At 42.5% G+C, this 16,767-nt stretch overlaps 1 protein-coding gene across 3 annotated transcripts in view; it reads right to left on the bottom strand.

The window, feature by feature from the left end:
* Positions 1-16,767, bottom strand: part of LOC308068644 (mitogen-activated protein kinase kinase kinase 20-like) — a 71,070-nt gene that overhangs the window by 52,902 nt on the left and 1,401 nt on the right. For all 3 annotated transcript variants that reach the window (XM_080399591.1, XM_080399589.1, XM_080399590.1), the window contains exon 2: positions 10,924-11,113. In XM_080399591.1, the coding sequence (XP_080255717.1) occupies positions 10,924-11,082 (159 nt within the window). In that variant the 5' untranslated portion in view covers positions 11,083-11,113. The remainder of the gene's footprint in view (positions 1-10,923; positions 11,114-16,767) is intronic.

Consider the following 16,767-nt stretch of genomic DNA (forward strand, 5'->3'; position numbering starts at 1 on the left):
GCTCACTTCTGCCTAATAAAATTTGAATCAAACACTTTGCATCTGATTCTCCATGTGAGCTTTTATGCAAACTTCTAAAGTGCAAGGAATCCTGGGGTGGAAGAGCTATTCTGAGAGCTTTCACATAGTTCATGTAATTAGGGAAACCACTTCCTTTGATTGTAAGTGTTCAAAACAGCTGAATTTCTTCTTTCAAAGGAACTCTGTGATTTGGGTCATCTCTTTAACTTGCTCTTTCATGTTTCTCAAGATGAGAGGTGAGACCGTAGAGCACATTATTTAGAAAAAAAAAAGATTCCACTTTTTGTTTTAGGGATTGAACTTGGACTATTCAAAAGGTTGTCATTTGGAAATCTTTCTTTCCCTCCCTCTGTTTCCTTCCTTTTCTGATAAGCTCTTCAGTGGCTCCAGCGAACACAGTCCAAAATGCCAATTTAAACCTAAGGCAAAACTGAAACACGGTACATAAAGGAAAAGGGACTCTCATTTTCCTTTGTACAGTTGTGGCTGAATATGTAATTATAAAGGAGCTCTAGCTGCAGGATCTCAGTCCCCATGTCACGTTTACATTTTAATGGTTCTAAACACTGACCAAGCAAAAAGGCAGAGATACAGATTTTAAAAGACAAACAAAGCAGCTGCCCTGGTCTTTGAAATGGGTCTGCGGGTTTTTTTCTTTCCCAGAAAGGGAACTCAGGTCACAGTTTCAAGGCAACGACCATGTCACTTGAGCTAACAGCCGATGCCAGCGTTGTTACAGAATCAAGTGTCACTCACCCTGAATTTCTTGAGCCAGGCACCCTGTTAGTGCTGTTACTCCACATTCGTCTCTGTAACAGCCGTAATGGGCAGGGAATCTCTCCCTTCTCACAGGACAGCACAGAAACAAGAGTAATGAAAAGGCAAGAGGTTTCATCATTCGGATTTCAGATTTATTAAGTAACAACAATATGCTTGTTTACCCTGGGAGAACAGAGCTTTATTCCTAGTCCATGACAAATCGCAGGACTCTGTCCAGAACCGTAGCACCAACAGGGAAGCTGTTTGCAATGGGAACAGAGTAAACCACTTGGGGGACGGTGCCAGAAACCACACCACTGCCAACTTCTGCTCAGGACAGATGGGTCACTGGCAGGGAGAGAAGACTTTACAATAACAAAGACTTTGGTATAAATACATAAATGACCAAAAAAGCAAAAGTTAAGAGCAGACCTCCGAAATGTGTGGCCCCAGTAAGTGGGGTTCTGGATCTCATACATGCCTTTAGGGCCCTTGCAAACTCTTACAGGGGGTACTAGCAAGGCAACATCCAAAAGGAAGAGCAATTCAACAGCTCCAAATGTTACCTATCTGTTGCTACGTACTTGCATCACATGTAGCAGCTCATCACACACAGACACACTGCATAGAAGTCAAAAGTAAAAAAGCTTTTCCCATGGTTTAGGAGATTAAAAGTACACAGTTCACTGAAAAGGAAAACCACCAATCACTACTTATAAGCCATCATCTTTGATATGACTGCCTCAAATTCATCTGACATTACTAAAATTAAGGTTATTATACAATTAGACAAAGAATGAATGATTTCTGTGCTTTCCCCCCTCTAATTGCACAGTTACATTTTCTCTGCTGTGATTCTTCCAAGGAAAAGGAAAAGATATCCTCTCGGAAAATGTTGCTCACTCACCCAAGGGTGCAGCAACTAGATTATTCTAACAAGTTTCCAGAACAACCACCTACTCACCTCTCCTATTCTGCCTGTGCCAGATAAAAACTTGCAGAGAGCTTCAGCTTCCATCGAAAGGCTGACACCTGCCCAGCCTGCAAGCCTGCCTTTTGGTTTTTCTACCTTCCAAAAGATGAACTCTGTACAAAGCAACTACATGTTGTCTTCCTGCATCTACTAACAGCTTCCTCGCTTCTCCTACAGCAGCTCAAGGGCTTTTACAAACCATGCTTATTTTCAATCTGGCTGCTGTAAACTCAAGTGCCTGATACACACCTGCGGGTTTTGCGTATCACGACACCATTTTTTTTTTTTCTCTCCCCTACTTACAATATTTATCCATAAGAAACTTCAATTTTCAGAGGTTTTGGAGTAAAATAAATGAGCAACTAGAGTCAGAAGAAGCGAAGCAGAAGATGTGTGGCAACTGTCCCCTTCCAGTGCCATCCAGGGTCCAGGCACTATGTCGCCAAGGAGCTGCAGCCACAGGGGGTCCCTCCTGTGTGCCATGGGCTGCCCCGCTCACCAGGCACCATAGCTGCAGGGGACACAGAGGAGGCACGGGAACCATCACCGTTACTCGAGTCCCCCAGTTTCCCAGTGGAGCCAGCTTTCTTGAATAGAAATTATGCAGAATGGAGGTTCACTAAACATTAATCTAATAAATGAACATGTATTTGCAAACTGGATCCCTCCCCAGTAGCTGAGCAGTAACAGATGAAACGCATTTTAGGAGACAAACAGGGCAGCTTGGAGGCAGTTGGGTCAGACAGCAGCTCTGTATTGCCCTTACTGGCCCCATCTCCCCAGTGTGTAAGTGCAATTAATTGAGTATGAGAGAAAGAGTTAAGGCTGAAGCTGTTCCCTGGGCTCCTCTGCAGCTTCCAGCTAACATAAACAGGTCCGAATGCTTCTTTGTGACTGTTTATACTGCCCACTTAAAAAGGAAAACTTTTTCTATCATCACCTTAACAAGTGACAGTAGGTAAATGTGAAGTAACTTTTACAGTCCTAGTTGCATCATTACAATTAAAAAGATTTATTTTTATGCTTCCCTTAAAGTTAGGATATATATTTTTATATATTCTTCTTCAACGTTGTTTTCAAGTAATCTTGTGCCCTAGACCCTTATGCAACTCATGCAAAGCCAGTCAAAAATTAAGGGCGGGGAAGGCAAGTAAAGGAGGACATACCGAGTCCAGTGTTTTACTGCCCTCTTAAGAGGGCAAAACATGTTGTTCAAAATTCCATTGCTGCCATGTGCATGGCAGGTACTTTGGGGTCCCCAACCAAAGACTGTGGCCTCAGTGCTCGGTTTCGGATACCTCTGTGAAAAACAGCCTCCACAAGACTGAGGACCCCAGACACAGATCACATCAACTCCAGCACAGATCCCTAACTTAATTTGTACCATCACACAGGCGTTCAACAAGCCAGAAACTGTGTTAGACTCAAACGATACTTCCACACACCTCAACAGCAACTTTGGTAGTATCAGAAACAATAATTCCATATGCTGCAGTTGAGTGCAAATTATTTAATTAGTGTCCACAGGGACTGCAACACCAAGAGACTTCAATGCATGTCACAGACAGATTGTCAGCTGTCCCTCAAAGCACCCAAGACTCAAACACACACTTACCATACTCTAAAGCTACCACTAGATCTCACCTGTCACGCAATTTTGTACTGTAACCTTGTTTTAAGAAAACTATGTAGTCAGACAAATGAAGAGATAAGACTAACTTGAACCAACCCTCAATTACTTGAGCCCGCCACAGCCTAAAACACCACCTTGACAGAAAAGCTTCTCTTCCATATCCATGAGAGTTCTACAGCAAAGCTTCAGGACAGCTTATACATCCAAAAATACCATTTTGCAGTTGATCACTTTAACAGAAGCTCGAGGTCAGAGAATGTCGTGGGAGGGGAAACAGAAGAGCTGCCGTTTGATGTCAAGGGTTGCTGGCAGAGAAATAAGCAACAGAACCTCTCCTCCAAATTATAAATAATAACTGAGCCCATGCAAAAAGAAAACAGAAAAGGGAGAAACATATCTAGAGCAAAATAAAGAACTAGGAAAAATCCCCTTAATTGTGGTTAGGTATCTACTGGCAACTTGAGCAACCCACTGTCAAACAAAAACTTGCAGCAGATTGACACAATAATTAAGACAAGACACAATGGCATTTAATTATGAAACTAAATAATATTTAATAATACCCTAACAGGCTGCGTACTGTGGATAGCAAAAAGGATAAGAAAGAGTGCTTTCTAAATAATCAGAGACAGTATTTTTCTCCTATTCTAAACAACATTTATCCATAATTTGTAGAATGCTGGCATAAAAACTTGTTGCACCTTCTGTAAAAACAAAATTAAAGACAATTGAGGTAAGAGGCCCCAAACCTCACAGAGATATTCCTAACCCAGGGATCAGGCACACAGTACGCTCCTGTGCCTCAACCAAGCTATGGCAACTTGACCAGCAGCACATGCAAGATAATTTTGCTTCACCTGGACAAAGTTTAGGGCAACTGAAGAGTCAAGTGATAGGGAACAACAGATATATCTGGTGCATCTTAGCTTATTAATTTACCTGTTTATCAAGGTTTTTTTATGTAGTCACTGTTCTGCCCACCAGTCAACAGAAGGATGTGTGCTTAATTATTTACAATTTCAGTACAAAATATGGTGGTTTAGCTGATAAAAAAAAAGGATAAGGTAACTTCTAAAATATGACTACAGCCAGATTCCCAGCACTTGCGAAATCGCTTCTCATTTATTGCAAGCTAAGATGACAATGCTGACAGTCACTATGTCTCAACTGACTCAAAATAACTTTTGAAGCCACAGACTGCCAGCCTGCGCCCTGACATGCCAGTTTCATTGAAGATGATGTCTAAATCAAATTATGCCAAAACTGGCTTGATTTAAAAGAACGAGTACACACAAGCCTTTGTAAGTAAGAATCTCAAATGAAGCTGGTCAAAAAACCTCAGTAAGCCACACAACTTGTGCTACAAATACTCATTATTTACATGAAGCAACTGTGAAAAACGTTAACTCATCTAATGAAAAGCGTGGTATAAAAATGTTTTACACAAGTAAAAAAAATCTGCTACAATAAAATGTAGCAAAATATAGACAAGCATGTTTCTGTGCCTGGATTGTTAAATTTTTAAGATCTTTTTGGGGGAGCAGAGACAGAGCGGAATTAAGTTTCTTCTTGAAGCAGACAAAATGGAACTGAAGCCTGTTCTTCGGCAATGTTACATTGTCTTAGATTATACTGGTATCTCCCAAATACCAATGGAGTTTTGGTATCATTTTGCTTGCAACACATAGACCCCTCAACACTTACGATACAGTCTTATGCAAAGCACCCACTAAGAAAATCTAATGCAGTGACTTTCTTGACATCTGAAAACATGACATTCATTTACAAAATCAAGTCCTCCAGAAAATCCCCCTTGAATGAAAGCCGAGAGTAGGGCAAACTCAAAAGCAGAGATTTATTGCAGAAGTCTGCCCTATCCAAAACTATTTATTCTGCAAGATACATATTATGCAACAGCTGGAGCATCTGAACCCATTTTGACAACTTCCACAGTCCACGAAGGATACCGAGTGTCCTCTTGATACTGTTTGGGAATATGCCAGTCAGCACCAGGAGGAGTGCTCTATGCCATTTCCTTTACCAAAATATAAAAAAGAAACAGAAAAGCCTGCAAAATAATGGCTCCGTAAAAAAGAAACAAAGACATCTTCAGACACCCCTCTGGTATAATAAATGCAGTTTTATTTCCTTTCAGCTGTTAACACGATATAGCAGTATTTCTTTAAATGAATATGGAGCTGGAAGGGTTCCTGTAAGATCACTTACTCTGGGGATGTACAACCTTTCATTTTTTCATGAAGTCTGTAATTTTCCAATATAGGCACAGATACGTCTGGAAAGTTCATATATTTGACTCCTGCACCTTATGGACCCTTATACCGCACGCACTCTAAGCCCTCTCTCACTGTTCATTAGCAATAGCACCTGCACGAAAGGACCACAGGTTGGAAACACAGGGTTTGCCATCCCCCTGCTCCGAGCTGGAACCACGTAAATCCAGACATTTCCTGGCAGATATTACCTTGAACCACTCTCAATACTCACCAAGTCAGACATGAGGGGGGTAAAGGAGTAGGAGCTCCTAGAAAGAGCTAATAAAAGAATTAAAAAGCATCAAAATTGTCCTTCGCTACAGCCAAGGCTGGCACCCAAGCACCAATACCAGATACAAACTGTGAGCAAAAAGAACATCTACTATTTTTAGTCCTGTCAGGGCTAAGTATCAGTTTCAGTTTGGTTTGTTTTGCCCTATTTTACTCTCTTGTTTTTCTTGTTACTCTTGAAAGTCATTCCCAGTCCTTACTCTTATGACCCACATTAAAATTACCACATGCTCTGTTTTAGGACTACAGACATGAGTGAGGTAAGTCCAATGACATGCACGTGGTTATACTTAACTCATCCCCTTTGGAAGGTACGGGCACAATCCATGTGTTCTGGACAGTCCCTTCCAGAAGAGGATCATAAAATTGAAAAAGCGAACAAGCTGCATTATACCGCCCTGCATTATATATATGTACAAAAAATTTTATGAAGCATTAAAAGATCCCCTAAAGCTTATTGCACACATACTACATACAAGAAAACCTAAAAATATAAAATTTATTTCTATGGTAGTCAAGACTTCCAGCAATATAGCATCAGAACTAGTAAAAACATGTTTTTATTTTTGAGTCTCATGAAACTCAAATGCATTGCACAGACATGACTGAACAAAAAGCATGAGTAGTTAATCCTATTCGATCTAACATCTTTCATGCAGAAGTCAGTTCTGCCAGTTGACCAGAAGTATTTCCTAACTAGATTACAGTTACATTTTACTGGGGTTTTTTTCCACCACCCTCCTGCAGTTTGCACAGACCACCAACCAGCATTTTGAAGGAATCCAGGAACAGCTGTACTGCATGAAACCAAACAAACTCCTACCGAAGTACCACGGTTGTAACAGCTGAAGCAAGCAAATCAGGTGCAATACTGCTGTTCATCCATAGCACAGAGACAGTTCATGGATCAGGGAGTACTTCCACAGAGCAGTGACATTAAAATTAAATTCAAGTTTCCGGTAAAATTGCAGCAGTAATAAGTCTCCTGGTGAAGAACTACAGCCTAGATCAGATGCCAGCTGCCAAAAACCAGCCACCGAAAGCACAGCCTTCAAAAGCAGTGACAAGCAAGAGGTGAGCTTCAGAGAGGTACAATCAAAAGAGGTGAGTGCTACTCAGTGAAAAGCTAACATGGCCAGGCATAAAGCAACATCCGTAACATTTCACTCCTCCAGTTATCTGCTCAAGATAATGAAGTCAAAAGAGCTGCCAGCAATTTGCACAGTAAGGCCTTTGGGCCCAATCGTTCCCATCCATTCCGGTGGGTGCCAAATTACAGGCTTATCCAGTAATTCATATAAATCATTCACAAAAATACCAAGTAACTTCCCGAGTAGTAGGTGTGCGATTTTCTTCAGTGAGTACACATAATTATCACTTAGGGCAAAAGGAGCAAGCACGCATTGTACTACAGGAGGCATTTCTACTCCTGCCACATGCATCATAAACATCATGCCGATGGTCTGATTTTCCATAAAACAATTCACATGGAATTCTTGTTCCTTGCTTAAAACCTAAAACTGTTAAAGTGCTTGGACTGGATAGTAAAATAGCAATTTAATTGTGGTTTTGCTGTTATTTAATCACTCCAGACACACTCCTATGGTTTACTTAACCAGCAGAAGTCTTGTCCGGAGTTTTCAAATCTGATACTCTAATCAAGGCCTTGCAGCACATTTATTTTTGTCAGCAGACCTATTTAGCTGTACCTTATTCACATAAACATGCACCTCTTCCCATACAGTCACATTTTAACGCCTGTCTGTAAAAAGTTAATGCCTTGCAGATGTCTTCCCATTTCTGAGACTGTAAAGTTTTGAAGAAATCTGTCTGAGCAACACCCTTCCAAGTATTTGTAAGTTTTCCCGAGCCTACATTTTAGTTCGATATGCTGCTATATCCTGAAACAAAAATTGCTTTGTTTCACATGTTAGAACTTGTTAGCCACTTGGCTAATATGAAGTCCTCAGGATCTTTGCTGGTTTCGATTGGCTTGTTTAATAAAATGAAACACAGATACAACATATTTGCAGAATGATACCACAGCTCTATTGACTTGGCTTGTGCCCTTGGACGAGGCTAGCAAGAAATTCCTCTGAGCAAGCTTTTCCCAACTGTCCTGTTTTCCCTTTAATCAGTTGTTATGGATTATTGGCAGCAGTTAACAGAAACACAAGACAATCAGTCATAGAGTTACAAGGATACTTCCTTTCAAACAAACCAGGAAGAGTAATAATTAATTTTCTGGACTAAATGGAAACCATCCAAAGATCTACTAAACAGATACATACAGTTACGGCAAGTTATTTTTCTATTGTTATCAGAAAAGCCATTGACTCACTGTGACTTTCAGGACAGTTCAGTCACAGACATTCATTACTGTCAACACTACAGACAAACATACTACATGTGTAAACAACTCGACAGCCGTGAGGGTCAGAACAGACCTTCAGGCCACAGAGGCTGGCCTCTAGTACATCACGGGCCACTACACTTCAGCAAGCTGCTCTTCTGTTGAGCTCAACAACTTGACAAAAACCACTGTCCAAAAAGACATCTCAACGTGAAGACATGAAGAGACGGAAAGGATTCTCCACCTTTGCTCTTTCAGTCTGTAGTCTGCTTCAAGTGTTAGTCATCCTCACTCCTTGTAATTTGTGCTTTATTTCCCATTCTAATTTGTCTGGCTTCAGACCTCAACCATTTGTTCATGCAGTAACTTTTTGCACTAGATTAAATGAGTCCAGCATTTTCTTCATATGAAAATGTACTTTTTTAAAACAAGCTTTTACTTTTTAATTCCTAAGGTTTTTGACAGACAAGTTCTGGCAAGACTAGCCAGACTTACTTAAGGCACCACTACTTGCCTATCTGCCGTCTCCCCAGAAAACTTTCGAGAGAAGGTGCCCACAACAAACTGCTCCAACTATAACCTGTCTTGTTGAGTTTAAGCTGCAAGCGATGATCAGTCTGAAGGAAAATAAACAATTTTGTGCTGGAAGGCACTTGCTCCCCTTCTGTCAAGTCATCCTGTTGAATGATGTGCATCACACCCTTCCGACACGCACCCATCCACAGCCCCCCTGCCTTCCACTCCTTGTGTTTTGCAGTCCGCCTTGGGCTGCCCCTCCAGTTGGTTGACATTCTTTTAAACACAGCAGAACCAGGACTGCACCTACTGCCTAACGCCCATTTCCCCAGCGCCACATAACCAAGATAAGACGCCTGGTTCTTACAAATGACTTGATCCTCACTTGGATATGCAAAGACATTAACCTAACTTACTTAACAGCACCATGATAGGAGCTCTTCATGAGCTGCAAGTCTTACGAATTACTAAATAAACCCTTACATTGTACCAAATTCTTTCCGGCAGTTTCCTTTTCCTAGCATGCAACCTGTATGCCTCATTACTACAAGCTAAACATTGTATTTGGCCTTTTATATTTTCCTTGAACGTCCCAACTGTGTCAAGCAATACATATGACGGTCCTACTTTCTCTATCATTTCCCATTCCACTAAGGTTTATGCCATCACAAGATGCAGTAATACTGTTTTTAAGTTTTCTTTCAAAATGCCTGAAGTATCTAGCAACTGGTTTAGCAGACTCCTGCAAAATCCCACCACAAACACACCTATTCAATAAAGATACTTCACTGACCAGTACCAAGATCTGCCAGCCAGTTGATTTTTAAGGAGCACATTACAATACTGCATAGCACCAATTTTACTTGTCTTTGTATATCTTTTGATATTAACAAATAGTAGAATCAAAGAGAATGGTACAAATGAATATTGGACTGAAGGTGTACATCTCCAACCATCCTGGAAAAATCATAAGCCACATTATTTTAGACAGCAACTTGCTCAATCACAATCAAACATGCCTATCCCACCTCAAAGCATGATGTAATCATGCTACCTCAGCTGCTGCAGCAGTGGATGGATGAACTTTGGTGTCTGATTATTTACCAAGCATGTTATGCCCAGCACTGCCCTGCCATCCTCAAGCTTATAACTATCTTCTTCAAACACTTCGAGAACATTGTATACAATTTGGATATAAACGTGCTGGAACATCTGTCCAGTAACTGTGCAGCCCATCACTACACTGGTGTGTTCTCGCTGCTGCATCAGCAGTGGTGAGCAGCAGGCACGCTGGAGCGCCGTGAGGACCACACACAGTGTGTCTCTGCTAGGACTGTACAAAGCTGAGGATCAGGAAGTATTTTTAGGCAAACCTAAAAGTCTTCTTAAAAAAAAAAAAAAAAAAAAGACAGAAAACCCCCACAAACTCAAACCAACCTTAGTTGGTAAATGTGCAGTAAGTTAATTCTGCCTTTTCCCACAGGATTGCCAAGGACCTGTCTGCCTTTTCAGGTGCACAGGATGCCGTGTGGGAAGGTGACTGGTAGAACAGTCAGGCTTAAACTTCACTGCAAGGTGAGACCAAGCTGAAGCACGGCTATGATTATCTCAGAGCTAGTGGAGCTCCGGATCACAACCTGCAGCAGGCAGGGAAGAGACAACTCCAAGCAACACACATGAACATACAGATGCAAACCACAGAGCTTAGAAGACCAGATGTAAACGGGAGAAAATGGAAGCAGGCAAAGACAGTGAACGCTACCTCTTCCTATCTAGCAACATGCCCAGCAGTATTAAAGAGAAATTACTAGCTCCACAGGTGCAGCTAGCTCTCCTCCTTAGGACCACAGCAGAGAGGAGCTACTAAACAAGAAAAGTGGGAGAGGGCAATAAACAGTATAATAATGCTTTAAATCAGCAGCATCCTCAGCTGAGGCTCCCTCAGTGTGTCTTTACTGTAACATCATCCAGTTATGGGGTTTTTGCAATTAAACAAACAAACAGCCCAAGGTAGTTTGCCTCCATTAGCTAGAGGACAGGAGACACCAGAAAATAATTTCTGTCCTTGTTTCCACAGCAAAGTGAATGAAAACTACACTCTTACCTCTTTTTCTATTTTGAGCAGCTTCTTTACAGCCACCTCCTTGTCCTGAGAAATCCATCGGGCTCGGTAGACGCTCCCGAAACTCCCTCCACCGCAGTTCTCAAAAAACTGCAAGTCATCAAATCTAATTTGCACAAATGAAGCACTTGTAGACGACATCTCATAATGACAAAATATACCACAGCAAAACCTGTGAAGAGAAAAGCTTTCATTAATGCATATGCTCTGAGGACTTACGGACTTTCTCACTCATGCTCAAACACCCCAAAACCAGAACCTGTCACCACAAACACGCTACAGTAAAATCCGTGGGGAACAGTAGGGAAAAGAGCCTGGGAACTCGCACTCCAACAGGCTGCGCAAATGTTTGCATAATTTGCACAAGCTATTAGGAGCAGCTGGGAGACAGAAATGACTAAAAATACTCTTCGGAGCGATACTGACGTTTTCCGAACACCTTGGAAGCGGCTCTGTGAAAGGCAGGCGTGTCGCTGCCTTCCCTGACGCGAGCGAAGCGCACCGACGGCCGGGAAGCGTGCCCTCTGCTCCGAGCTTGCCTAGGAGCGCAGGCACGCCTGGCACGCCAGCTCTCCCGCTGCGATGGCCACGCACACAGCGCGCGATGCCGGCCGGGCCGGCAGCCTTCCTGCAGGCGGGCAGCGGCAACCTGGCACGCACCACGCGTGCTGCCGGCGCTCGCGGCAAGGTAGGACCGCTCCGCGCGAGGATGTGGAAAAACCTGGCCATGGTAAATGTCTCTTCCCGAGTGACTCAGTTCTGTTCGCATGTTGTAACAAAGCACAAGTACACGGTAATTTATCTAGGTTACAGTACGTGAAATTCTGCAGCCTATGCCAAGACCGGTGTCAGCAGTTTCAAGAGATGATCCCATGTCTGCTGCCAGGGGAACAGAACGTCCTTCTTGGAGATTTCACAGCGATAAAAGCTTATGCCCATAGCGAATTCCAAGAAACGCTATCATCTAAATGCATGAATAATCACTAATTTTAGGCATCTTTTTTTAATGGTGTAAGATCACGAAGCCTCAGGTCCTTAGTAGGACTGCAGGACACAGTATCCTCCAGAACCATCTGCATGCCTGCACCAGCTTAGAAAAAGTAGTTTTCATTACCAGCAAAAGTTACTATACTTGCAATTAACAAAAGCAAACTTACCAGCATAAAATGAAAGAGACAGGTTTGAAAAAAACAAGCCCCGCCTCAAAAAAAAAAAAAAAAAAGAGAGAGAGAGATAAGAGATTTTTGGGTTACTGGTGAAAATTACACCTCCAAAATTACACTCTAACAACAGTACCAGAACATACGGTGTCCTCTGGGAGCCTCCAACCCTTAGGGCTTTTTGAGATGGAGCCCGCACATTACATGTTGTCCAGGGCTGGGAAATGCACCTGTAATACACCGAGCACTGACAACTGCCAAAATGCCTTTATCCCAGTCCCTTCTGTAACAAACACAAAGACACAATTTCGCCCCGAGCTCTCCTGACTGTGCAGCTAATCTGATTAACATTTTGAGATATCATTTGACCAGAAATGTCTGGCACTGTTTGGTTGCAGCTATTCTCCAAATGAGAGATGAAGACGCCAACATTTTTCTACATATTGCATAAGGCATATTGCACAGAGCCTTTGCTGAAACTGCCTGCTTCGTTTTACATCTCCTCACCACCTGTAACTGCAAACGCAAGCACTGACAAGACCATGACAACCTTACTATGTTTACAGAAGGCACAGTGTTTAGGAGGGGGCAGGCTTCAAGCACACCTTTCAGCAACAGCCAGCCTACAAAGCTCTCGGTGAGTGAACAAGAATGCTCTTTCTCCAGCTCCGTGAGTCATGAGCAGGGGTTACCCATGGGACACGAAATAAAGTCCATCCTTCCAGTGGCCTGCCAGTTCCTTCCCTGATACAAGTGCCTGAACTCTTCTGCTGACCTTTTGCTCTTGTTTCAACCTTGTCACTGTTGTGCGATTTCCTGCCATCCCAGAGACATCTTTTGCACCCTCTTGCACACATTTTATTTAGAGAAAGCTCAAGGGAAAGGAAATCAGTCACTCCTGCAAATCAGGAGGGTGGCAAAGCTAGTTCTAAATTTTTGCTCTTTGCCAGGTCTGCTTCAGAAACAAAAGCTCATTTGCTGCCTCTGCTCCGGCAGCTGCTCCAAATTAATGCTGTGTACACAGTGTCTCAAGCATAGGTGACACTTTATAGACAAATAAAACAGGTCAGCTTCCCAGCCCAGAGCCCTCACAATTTAAGGCCACAGCCCTGCACATGTTTATGCATATGGGTAATTATGCTTCAGTGCAGTCTCCTTACTGACAACAGAATTACTCAGAAAAGTAATGCTACTCACAGGCAAAAGCATATGCACTGACTGGACCATAAATTTGACAGGGAAGTGTGAACAGCTGATAGCAGATGGCTGTGTTTGGGATGGCAGAAGGAACATAAAACTAAAGAAAAACAGGTCACAGGAAACAAACATTTCTAGCCTTCCTATCTAAATTCAACATTCTGAAGAACTGTCAAATTATTTGAAATTATTGCTCATCCAGAAGAACCAAATAATCTGTATAAACAAGTAAATTATTTGACTTCTGAAAGTTACGCTAAGATAGAACATGTTATTCCAAGGTTTCACAGAAAACAGACCTCAAGATGGTATAACATGCACACCAGACACTTGATAAATACCAGTGAGTACTTTTCTGATGGGTACGCCTTGCTGCTTAAAACTTTACCTAAACATTTATGCAACCGCAACACAGTGCCCAGCACACAAGCATTTGCAGAAGCTACTGCTCATTCCTTCAACACCTTCCCCAATTTCAAATTTATCTACAGCAGTCAATCAGCTGCAGATGCTACGGGCACCAGCATACAATAAAGCAATATAATTTCAAGAATGATTCATTCATTTGTATCAGATTCTTCCAGATGCTTTTTTTCCAGAGAAAGTAGATTTGCATGGGACACTACTTAGAGACCTGTAATTAATGACAGCCTAAGTCAGGTATACAGTTTTCTCCTTCTAGATGAAGGCACAGACCTGTTTAAATATCACTCCATGTTTGCAGATGCAAGGTAGTTAATCCTCAATTAGACAGATCAATCTCATTGTTATGTTTGAGAAAACAACTGTTTAGAGTCACAACTGCATGCAACAAATCCACACACAGTTATTAACTTGTCATCCTCTTTTAAAAGATACTTAACAATCTGAGTTTATACCATTGGTTGAGAAAAAACCAAACAAATCAGGTATTTCATTGAACTCCACAGTCTTACACTTGCATCCAAAACAAGCACATCATTCCAACAGTGCAAGGCACCTCTTCATTTCTTACGCTTCTGCAGCCAGGAGAGCAGTCCTCTGCATCATGGTCTCCAGGCTGGGGCCAGGAGCATTACGACAATTCCCCCACACGCAGGCAGACAGCACAACCAAGGTTTGGCATCAGCACCATCCTTCCCCACTAACACAGTTTCAAGTGTTTAACTGCTGTCATCATGTAGCAGTGGCGAACACCATGTCAACTGCAACTGACTTTGTCGCTTGTTGTCGATGAAATGAAACTGTCAGTTCAGAAACAGTGAATGACAGGTACTTCAAGAAATAACTCAATTGTTGGTTATTTCAATTATTCCTACGGGATCTTTTTTTTTTTTTTTATTTGGTGACGACAACAACAACTTTCTCCTTTTTCTATTTCTACTCATCAACATGAGCTTGTAATCTTGCAACAACATCCCCACCTTCTCCTGTGTCATTTTTTTCCTCATAGTAACTTACTTGAGCATGCTGTTAGAAGCTGTTGGTTTCACACTAAAAAGAAACAGATCTGAGCCACATTTGGCGGCATTTAATAGGCTTTGCATTATTAAGCATTAGTATTTAACATGTCAGGACTCTATTATGCAGAGTCACTTTGCAGAAAGCTATTAAGCTACAATAAGCTCAGTTCAGTACAGCAGTAAGTGCTTGGTGTAGGAAACAATCTGCCATCACTGGCTTGTTGCGATTAGAGCACTTTGTGGGTGTAACTTGCACGGGGGTCCCTTCCCAAGACCCTGCTGAGGTCCCACACCTCCTGTTCCCCCCTGATTCCCCCCTCCCAGGGTAAGAGAACCCCCAAGAACCCAAGCGGATGGCTTGCAAACCAACCCAGCAGCAGGCTGCCCCAACCTGCATCCTAGCACAGTAACACTGGAAGATCCAGACACACACACTCGTACCTCCCAGCTTCCCAAAACCAGCCTGAACTGCAGGGGAAGTGCTGCCATGCCCAGCTCTCTGCTCTATTCCACGTACAAGCCAGAAGACCCTACTATCTGTCATTCAGCTACTGCTCCCGGAGCATAGAGAGCTTCCACTGAAGGGCTTACAAGTTAGAGACAGGAGGCTGGAAAGAATTCAGCACAAACTGCACAGTAACTACAACTCGTATTTTGCTCAGTGTATGGCTGCTGAACTGAAAATTGCATCCCTCATCTTACACGTGCACCTGACGCTGCTTAAAAATTTGATTACTTCAGGAAAACCCTTTGTGATTTACTAAAGGAAACAACCACACAACTCACTGCCCTCACTTCACTGTCTGGTTCCACGAAGCAGGATTCAGTGCTTCTTTCCGGAAGGCATGCTGCCAACATATTGCCAATAAAGTAGTAGCACACTACACTTGTGCTATCTTAAAATACACAGCAGAATGTGCCAAGTTTCCTTATTTGGGAAAACAGCCCATTTGCTTTCAGGATCTTTGACCATCCATTTTTAGACCCAAATCATCCTTTCTATCCAACCAATGGCCTACAGTCCTTGAGCATATCAACCTGGATTTCTGCAGCAGCGTATTTATTTAGCCCTTTTTTTCAAAGCAGGAAAAAAAAAGCCACCCCCTTCCCCAAAAGCCCCACCCCCCCACCCCCCCCCCGGGTCAAATGCCAAAACATGGCCAACCGCTGCCTTGTCTAAACAGAAAACAGAAAAGGAGTTACAGTGATAGTGAGCCACCAGGGACACTGCAGAAGGAAGTATTTATAAATAAAAGACCCTTTTATCATATCATGAACTGCTGATGGATAAGATGCAAACAAACCCCAAGCACAACTCCAAATTAAATATATCTTAATCTTCTGATCTCTCTGTAAGTTAAAACAAAGTCAACAACCCCTACAATTCCTAAACTTTCTTAATCAGACCAAGCAGCAGCCCTGCAGACAGTGAGACTGGACGCATGGCTCTGCCTACCTTAGTTACAGGAGCAACAACATTTGAGCCTGTCCTTTGTCAGAACCTAAGAATTCGGCATAACTTCCATTAATAACATTTCTAATTTTATTTGAATTTATATAACCATCAGTGCTACAGAAAGAGAGTTCAACTCAGCCTAAACAGTTTGAGTGCTTCAGGAAAAGAACTATTTTCGACCCGAGCTATGTCAATAGCACAGACTGAAAGGTTTAAAGGCTTCACTTTAAATAGAAAACATTTTATCTCGGAGAAACTTTAAACTGCTCACTTAGCTGACATTATAGCTTGTCAGCGATGCCTGCCAGGAGCATGCACGCAACAACGCACCTGAAGGACAAGGCACCCGAACCTGCACCCCAGCCCACTGGGCCGCAGGGTCCTTGCATGGGCGTGACTGCTGGGTCCCGGTCCTTGGTTCTGGTGGCCCTTCTGTGCCGGGCCATGATTCACACAACGCCACCAGTACGCAAAGCACAGTGTGGGCAGATAGGACAAGAAGGCTCATGAGAACTTACAATTTCAGGGCAAAGTCCTGAAAACATCTAACCACATGCCTCCTGTGGAAAGC

This window comes from Falco punctatus (assembly GCF_963210335.1).
Source record: "Falco punctatus genome assembly, chromosome: 8".
Taxonomy (NCBI): domain Eukaryota; kingdom Metazoa; phylum Chordata; class Aves; order Falconiformes; family Falconidae; genus Falco; species Falco punctatus.